The 9,060-nt window shown below is 45.4% G+C and overlaps 1 protein-coding gene across 8 annotated transcripts in view; it reads left to right on the plus strand.

Moving 5' to 3' along the window:
• The window catches only part of Atp6v0a1 (ATPase H+ transporting V0 subunit a1), a 55,805-nt gene that overhangs the window by 23,409 nt on the left and 23,336 nt on the right, over positions 1–9,060 (plus strand). For all 8 annotated transcript variants that reach the window (XM_029546617.1, XM_021213359.2, XM_029546621.1 and 5 more), the window contains exons 10-14: positions 1,429–1,641; positions 4,414–4,564; positions 5,860–5,999; positions 6,387–6,544; positions 7,506–7,596. In XM_029546617.1, coding sequence (XP_029402477.1) covers positions 1,429–1,641; positions 4,414–4,564; positions 5,860–5,999; positions 6,387–6,544; positions 7,506–7,596 — 753 coding nt within the window. The remainder of the gene's footprint in view (positions 1–1,428; positions 1,642–4,413; positions 4,565–5,859; positions 6,000–6,386; positions 6,545–7,505; positions 7,597–9,060) is intronic.

The raw sequence follows: 9,060 nt of genomic DNA on the forward strand, positions 1-9,060 counted from the left end.
TTTTTTTTTTTTTAAACCTACAGAAGTCACCTCCTTTGTGCAAAACAGTTTTTCAGGGATTAGCTGCTGCCCTGTGACTGGAGGCTTTTCCTTTATGTAGTTAACATGAAACTCTTCCTTTTCAAAGAATTTAAAATACCTTTTCAAAGCTTTGAGAGCTTCTCACACAGGAGCGTGAGACTGGGTCGTTGGCACAGTTACTTCCAATTGGGGGCAGCGGGCTTAGCTTCGTTTTGTAAAATTGTGTCTTCATTTCATTGTATTGACTGTATACATGTGTACTTGCGCATCATAGCGCACATGTGGAGGTCAGAGGACAACCTGTGAGACCCCTTATCCCTTCCCACCTGGGAACGGTCCTCAGCTTCTCAGGCTTGGTGACAAGCACCTTTACCTGCTAAGCTCTCCACCGCACCAGCTCCTTAGTTTCCTATAACCACTAATATCTTCCATATTTGATGATAAATAAGGCACAGGAATGTAGACGGTCCCTGTGTCTATCTCTAAGGGCATCCATTCTGGTTTTTAAAGGGCCGACACACAAGCTGTTTCCTCCTACACCAGGTAGTGCCTGGACCTGTTGTCGCTCACTGTCCACTGGTCCTTTTTTTTTTTTTTTTTAAGACTTATTTTTATTATTTGTAATTATATATGTGTATGCATATTTATGTGGTAATGTGAATGTGTGTGCCTTTGGAGACCAGAGACATTTGCATGGGATCCCCTGGGGCTGGAGTTACAGGTGGTTTAGAGCCACCCTCTAATGGGTGCTGGGAACTGAACTCTGGCCCTCTGGAAGAGCAGCAGCGGCAGCAGCGGCGGCAGCAGCAGCAGCAGAGCTCTGAACTGTGAGCCATCACTCCAGCCCCTGAAAAGTCACTGACCTTAAACAATGCAAGCAAAGCCAGAGGTCTTTCTGTGCTGGGCCTTGGATTAGTGGTAAGATTGAATATTGAGAAAAAAAATGAAAGAAAACTAAAAAATATTTTCCTGTTTGTCATCAGCTTGGAGCTACATGAACTCATTTTCCTTCCTTCCTTTTTTTTTTTTTTTCTTGTTTGTGGTGGTGCTAGAAATTGAGCCTAGGGCCTCATACATGCTGGACAATTTCCTCTACTACTGAGTTATTTTCTCCACCCCAGAACTCAAATTTTATGCACTAGAGACACAATAATTCTGTGGTAGCATGCTTTCATAGCATGTACAAGGCCCTGAGCTCCATCCCTAGCCCGGTGAGAACTCACATTTCTTGCAGTTTGACCTCCATAACCCTAAACCTACAGAACCCCAAATAATATACCTTGCTAGGGGAAGAATAAGACTGTTTCCTGGCAACCCTTTTTAGAAAGCAATGCCAGTTTGCATTCTGTCCTCTGATGGAAGACTTGTGTTGGAAGATCCCCTCCCCTTCTCCTTCCTCTCCCAAAGGTTCTGAATCAGACGGAGGACCACCGCCAGAGGGTTCTGCAAGCAGCTTCTAAGAACATCCGGGTCTGGTTCATCAAGGTGCGAAAGATGAAGGCTATCTACCATACCCTGAACCTGTGCAATATAGACGTGACCCAGAAGTGCCTGATCGCAGAAGTCTGGTGCCCTGTCACTGACCTGGACTCCATCCAGTTTGCACTGCGAAGAGGCACGGTGAGTCTCCCGACTGGCAGTGAGCCTGGTGGGCAGGAGGCGAGCCTCCTACCACTCAATTTCATATTTATGACATTTTCACCTTCAGAGTCCTTTACTGTGTTCTTCTACCCTGAGAGTATGCTCTATCTGTCATCTGGAGGACTGGCCTCCTTTTCCAGAGCGGAAACTGCAGCTCAGTGCTGGGAAGGGATTGGTCATGGTTGTGATTCCTCAGGGCAGACCGTGCCGGAGCGTTAGCTTCCTGACTCACGCTCTCTGCTGACTGCTCCTACTTGGTAGTGATGGCAGCCTGCTTTCTAAGACACTCACTTCAGAAAGCCAGGGAAGGTGTGTACTTGCATATGTATGTATATATGCACATCCATATGTGTGTAGGGCAAGGTTCTCACCCTTCCTAAGGCTGTAGCCCTTTAATACAGTTTCTCATGTTGTCCTCAATCATAAAACTACTTTCATTGCTACTTTACAACTGTAATTTTGCTACTGTATTGAGTGGTAATGTAAATATCCAATATGCAGGATATCTGATATAAGACCCCTGGAAAAGGGTGGCACAAACCCCAAAAGAACTCTTGATCCACAGGTTGTAGAGGGAGGATGGACTTGTTTCTAACTAATATGACTAGAAAAGGCATCAGGAGAAGGTGGAGTTTGGTGGAACAAGGGGTGTCACTCAACAGCAGAGCATTGGGTTGGCATGTGTGAGGCCCTGGGCTTGGTCCCCAGAGCTGAAAACAAATGAGCAAACATCAAAAGGGTGATGTGTGATCACAAGCCGGATGGCACAGTGGGTACATACTCGGAAACCGTATGGACAGGGCAGGGGAGGCAGCCGAGCTGGGAGATTGTGTGTTTTGCAAGTACGAAGCCCTGGTATTTTTGTTTGTATGTTTTGCTCTTCAAGACAGGGTTTCCCTGTGTAGCCTCTGCTGTCTTGGCACTCATTCTGTAGACAAAGCTGGCCTTGAACTCAGAGCTCCACCCCCCTCTGCCTCCTGAGCACTGCCAGTCCTTGCTAGCTGAAGCCCTAGTTTAATCCCCAGTGCTGCATAAGCCAGGAGGGTGGCATATCCTTGGAATTCCACTACTTGGGAAATAACAGCAAGGGGATCAGGAGTTCAGGTCCTCCTTGGCTATCTAGTAAGTTTGAGACCAGCCTGGGCTACACGAGACCTTGTCTTAACAAACAAAACCTCCCCAAATAAGAGGAAAATCACTGCAGATAGCAGCTGGAAGTACAGTGCGGTAGTTAGTGCACGGTGTTAGGCGAGAGCAGGGTTTCTAATGGTTCATCTGGAAGAGCAGCAGCTAAACGTGCATCCAATAGATTGAATGCAGTTGTGAATGACTTTTCAAAGGTCACAGGATTTAACCTCTGAGAGGTTAGAGAGGCCATGAGTTATGTAGCTGTGATCAAAGCAGATTCAAAAGCATGACCAGCAGCCCATGAAGAGTCGAGAAACCCTGAGAGTCGGTAGCCAGTCACGAGGCTACTGTGAACATAGAGTTGTCAATGCTGAGGGCTGTGAGCAGTCCTTGACAAAACCTGATGGATTTGTGAGACATTCTCAAGGGAAAAATGAATACATATCTATCTATCTATCTACCTATCCATCCATCCATCCATCCATCCATCCATCCATCTATCCATTTTAGTAAAGTACAGGAACAAGATTAAAAATGGTTCTTAGGCACCAAAATTGTGTGTCCCGGGCAATTAAAGTTCATAGGCATCGGAGCCCATCAGGAGGAACTTTTTTTTTTTTTTTTTTTTTTTTTGGTTTTTCAAAAAAGGGTTTCTCTGCTTTTTTTTGGCTGTCCTGGGACTCACTCTGTAGACCAGGCTGGCCTCAAACTCAGAAATCTGCCTGCCTCTACCTCCCGAGTGCTGGGATTAAAGGCGTGCGCCACCACGCCTGGCTCAGGAGGATAGCAGGTTGAGCTGCAGTCACACCGAGGCCCTGAATAGAAATCTGAGAAAATATCAAGCAGACAGTGGGACTAAACTAAAGAGATCGGAGTGTTAGCAGGCATGGAGGCACCTCAGGGGACCTCAGAGGTGATCCTGGAGAGAGGAGTCCCCAGAGCCCTGCAGTGTTGCTGGGTGGGCAGAGGAAGAGCTGGTGTGTGGTCAGTGGTTTCATGAGCATCTTAGCTGAACCCCAGGCCTTCAGGAAGGAAGAGTAGGTGGGGAGCAGAGCAGAGAGTGTGGTCTGCTTTCTCTGGTCTCAAACTCTCAAATTCAAGGGCTCCTTCCCCCTCAGCCTCCTGGGTGTACCACTGCCTGGCTTACATTTTTTCTACCATAATGATGTACTTTCTAAGAATTCATTAAAGCTCACATTTTATTTATTTATTTATTTATTTATTTATTTATTTATTTATTTATTTGCCTGCAGCTATGCACTCTGTTTGCTTTATTTATTACTGTTTTCAATTGTTGAAATCATTTCTCACTATGTAGCTCAAGCTGGCCTTGATGCCCAGGCCTCATGGAGCGCTGGGGATCTCAGGCATGAACCACCATGGCAGGCTCCAAGACTTATCAGAAATCTTCAGTTGTCAGTTTTAGATATAGTCCCAGTTTTCCCAAAGACTGAGAAAAACATAAAATAATCTTGATTTTTTTTTTTAGTTTAATTGGAATGCATGTATATAAAAAAAAGATACATGTTTTATATGTGCAGAGTGAATGATCATATGTATGCACACCTGCATAGCCACAAGGACAACCTGACATGTTCTGACATGTTGCTAATGTTCCCCCAGGAACACAGTGGGTCCACTGTCCCCTCCATTCTGAACAGGATGCAGACAAACCAGACACCCCCGACATATAACAAAACCAACAAGTTCACACACGGCTTCCAGAACATAGTAGATGCTTACGGGATCGGCACTTACCGAGAGATTAACCCAGGTAAAAACATTTGATGTTTTCCCCTAGCCGTGTGTCTGGTCCTCAGCCTACTGGCTGCATATGCCTTAGGATAGCTGTGAGTGCAGCCCAGCACGAAATCACAACCTTATTTAATGTTTTAAGAGCTGTGTGTGTGTGTGTGTGTGTGTGTGTGTGTGTGCAGTTCCCTAGTGCAAACTTTATAAACAGCATTATGTCACAGGGTCAAGAGAGTAGACATGTCTGTCACTTCACTTGATTCTTTTAATATTTTAAGCTGTTTTTGTTGTTGTGTTGTTTTGAGACAAGGTCCCATCATTTGTCCCTGGCTAGTCTGGAACTCACTCTTGTAGACCAGGATGGCTTCCAAGTCAGAGATCTTCCTGCACCTGCTTTCTAGAGCTAGGAGTAAATGTGTGCGCCACCATGCCTGGCTAGTATTTCAGTCTTAGACTCTGTGAGACAGCTGTTTTTAAGATGTAAAGATGGCCAGACTTGAATTGGTGTATAAGTCCTGTGAAATGTGCCCACTGGACACTAGCAGCTCCATCACTGAATAGTGCCTCACTGTGAGCTCCTTAGTAGATGCTGTGTACGTCCTCAGTGCTACAAAACACCCGGCGTCTCAAAAGGGTAACATCACTGGGAATGGTGGTACACACCTTTGATCCTAGCACTCTGGAGACAGAGGCAGGCAGATCTCTTTAGTTCAAGGCCAGCCTGGTCTACAGAGCAAGTTCTAAGCCAGACAGGGCTACACAGTGAAACCCTGTCTCAAAAAACCCAACCAAACACACACTTGGCTTTGGGGGACTGCTTTAAACATGCTTTTTTTCAAGTTGCCTTCTATTCTAGAATGACTTCTTGGTTTCCCTGTCCTGAAGCTAGACAAAAAAAATAAGAACTGTCTTCAGCACAAGTCAGGGGTCTCCTGTGTTGAGTTAATTATCCATTCAAGAGTCGGAGCATTCAGTTTTAGCCTGCAGCTCAGAAATGATTGCTACACAGAGAGGCAACAGCTGGCCTAGTCCAGAGCAGAGTCCCGAGGCTGAAAGAAGGGAAGAGAACAATATGCTAGTGTTGCCAGGACTCTGTCTCCCTTCATCCTCTCAGTGTGAAGTGTCAGCTGTAGCATATAGCCGTCAGCTGCTCTGTGAGGGTGTGGATCTCACTGTGACAGATTTTCCTGAGAGGGTCTATTGGCGCAGCATGCAGGCATAAGCATCCCACATCAGCCTCAGAGTACAGACAGGGATGATGGTGTGGGGCCTCGTGCCTTCACTTACTTCGTGCCTTTCCCTCTGGCTCCTTTGTAGCTCCGTACACCGTCATCACTTTCCCCTTTCTGTTTGCTGTGATGTTCGGAGATTTTGGGCACGGCATTTTGATGACACTGTTTGCTCTGTGGATGGTGTTGAGGGAGAGCCGGATCCTCTCGCAAAAGAACGAGAATGAGGTACTGTTCCGGTGACCCCTGAACCGGACTGGGTGGTGAGGTCTCTGCAGCATTCATGATGATAGTAATGATCAGAATGTCCATGATGTTTCAGAAGGGAATAGGAAGTTGTTTGAATGTTGAAGAAGCCATATACTGAGCCAGTGAATTTATTTTAGCATTCTTATTTCATTTGTGGATCTGGGTGTGATCCTTGACGTCATTGGGGCTGGGCTAGTACTCTGACATTGAGCTAATTCTCCAGCCATCTTAGCCTTATATTTTGGTTGTTGGTTGAAGCTTTCAGAGCCAGAATGGGGTGGGCTGCTGTGTGGTTGGTGTAAGGAGCATTGTCACAAGGGATGCTGCCACACTTCATTCTTGTAACCCCTTTCCTCTGGCTCCCAGATGTTTAGCATGGTGTTCAGTGGCCGGTACATTATTCTTCTGATGGGCCTGTTCTCCACCTATACTGGACTCATCTACAATGACTGTTTTTCTAAGTCTCTGAATATCTTTGGGTCATCATGGAGTGTACGGCCAATGTTCACTCAAGGGAACTGGACGTAAGTTGCAGAAGCCAAAAGCCAAAGCTAATTCCTTGTATGTTCAGCTCTGACTTGTAGAGCCAGCAGTAAACTAACGCCCGTTAGGAAGTAGTTGAAAATATTTGGTTCAGAAGGTCATATTGTCTCCTTTTAGTTATACTCCAGTCTGTGAAGGGCTTTATGATTGGTTCAGCAAATAGCAAGGATCTGAGCCTATAAATTAATGTAATCTATCTTCTTTGTTTTTTTTTAATGTTTCTTGTAATCTATCTTCTTATTGGCTGGTAAATTAAAAGCAAGTTACATAAATGCCCTACTTAGTTACGTATTAGTGCTTTATTTTTATTTTTTTCATTTTTAAGGTTTTTTTTTCTATTTATATAAGTACACTGTAGCTGTCTTCAGACACACACTAGAAGAATGCATAGATCGGATCCCATTACAGCTGGTTGTGAGCCACCATGTGGTTGCTGGGAATTGAACTCAGGACCTCAGGAAGAGCAGTCAGTGCTCTTAACTTCTGAGCCATCTCTCCAACCCTTAATTTTTCTTTATGTTTGATTCCCTGTCGTTCTTAACTATGAATTCCTACTTTCTTGTGTGTGTGTGTGTGTGTGTGTGTGTGTGCAGGCGTGTGTTGTGAAGACACAAGGTTGACACTGCTTGTCTTCCTAACTGACCTTCTCCTTACACATGGAGGCTTCAGGGTCTCTTCCTGAACCTGGGGCTTGCCATCAGCCAGGCTGGTTAGATCGCTTGTTTGTCTCCGCCTCCCATAAGGGCTGCTACAGCTGCCTGGCTTTTATGCAGGTTCTGGGGATCCAAACGTTGGTCTGCATGCTCCCTCCAGCCGTCTCCCTAGCCCCTAGTTTCTTTATTTTCACTGAGGATTGGAGATAGCTGTAGTCGTTGGTTTGTGCTTAGTTTTTAGTTTCCTTTTCCCAATCACAAATAAATGTGACTTTCTCTAACACAATAGGGAGGAGACGCTTCTGGGGAGTTCTGTTCTCCAGTTGAACCCCGCTATCCCTGGAGTTTTTGGTGGCCCGTACCCGTTTGGCATTGATCCGGTAAGTGTGCCTCTTTCTGACATGCGGCTTTTCCCTAAAGATTGATGCTTGTTTGAGTACTGAGAGGTGAACGGAAGGCCTTGTGTGTGCTAGACAAACGCTCTCTAGCTCTTGTGCTGTGTGCCCGCCCTCCATTTGTTTTGTTTTGTTTCATTTTAAGATAAGTTCTCAGCAGGCTGTCTTTGAACTCACTCTAGCTCAAGCAGGACTTGAACTTTTTAATCTTCCTGCCTCAGCTTTGAAGTTTTTAACTGATCTTGAAACGAGAGGTTTAAGGTAGGGATAACTGGAGCGCACCCATAATCCCAGCACTTGGGGATTGAGTAACATCACCCCAAGTATGAGACCAGCTCAGGCTTCGAAGTGGAACCTGTGCAAAAACAACACCACCACAAACAAACAAACAAACAACCACCACCATCAAGAAACGAAACAAAAAACCAAACCCCAAAACTGACTTAAATACTAAAAATTAAAGCAGGAGCCGGAAGGTGCTCAGTCAATCGAGTGCTTGTCGTACAAGTGTGAGGGCCTGGGTTTAGATGCCAGCAGCCACATAGTGGCTGACATGTTGGCATTCACCGTTAGCCCAAGTGCTACAGAGTGGAGACAGGCAGAGCCTGGGCAATCATTAAGCAGCCACTAGTTGAGTCAGAGAGTGGTGAGATCAGTGAGAGACCCTGCCTCAAAGAGTCAGGTGAAGGATGACTGAGCAAGACGCAGCGTCAGCCTCCGGCTCCCGTGTGCACACGCACACACAGACACACTCAGAGTGTTCTTGAAGCTTAAAACAACAGGTAAAGAAGTGAAGATATGTTCAAAATAAATGTGCATATAAGGGCTTATTTCTGTTCTTGTGGAAATACAATTGTATCATTATGGGAAACAAATAATGTTTTTCTGTCACCACTCCTCAGCATGTAAGTCTCAAAGGAGCTTCTCTTTGGGTTGGGTTGTATTAGAATGTTTTGTTTTGATTTTTTTTTTTTTTTTTTTGTCTTAGTGTGGCTGGAACCCAGTGTCTCAGGCAGTCTAGCCAGGCATTCCAACCACGGAGTTATGCCCCCAGCACAGAGTGTTTGAATCACTTGCCTTGAGTTCATTTAAGAGGAAAAAAGGCACTAAATTAATCCTGCATGAAATTAGGACAGAATTTCCAACAATTTTTACACTGAGACTGCTGCAATTTTGTACTATGTACTCTGCCAGAGCAGCATTCTAGAGCTGATGATTATAAAGTTAGGCTATTGGTCAAGTCTGAAAACTGTTGAAGATGCTTTACATCAGACAGTATCAAATGCTCAGTCAAGATCTAACTCTTGCGCTAGAGAGATGGCTCAGCGGTTAAGAGTACTGACTGCTGCCGTGGTGGTGCACGCCTTTAATCCCAGCACTCGGGAGGCAGAGGCAGGTGAATTTCTGAGTTCGAGGCCAGCCTGGTCTACAAAGTGAGTTCCAGGACAG

The sequence above is a fragment of the Mus pahari genome, chromosome 14, assembly GCF_900095145.1.
Source record: "Mus pahari chromosome 14, PAHARI_EIJ_v1.1, whole genome shotgun sequence".
NCBI classification, from domain to species: domain Eukaryota; kingdom Metazoa; phylum Chordata; class Mammalia; order Rodentia; family Muridae; genus Mus; species Mus pahari.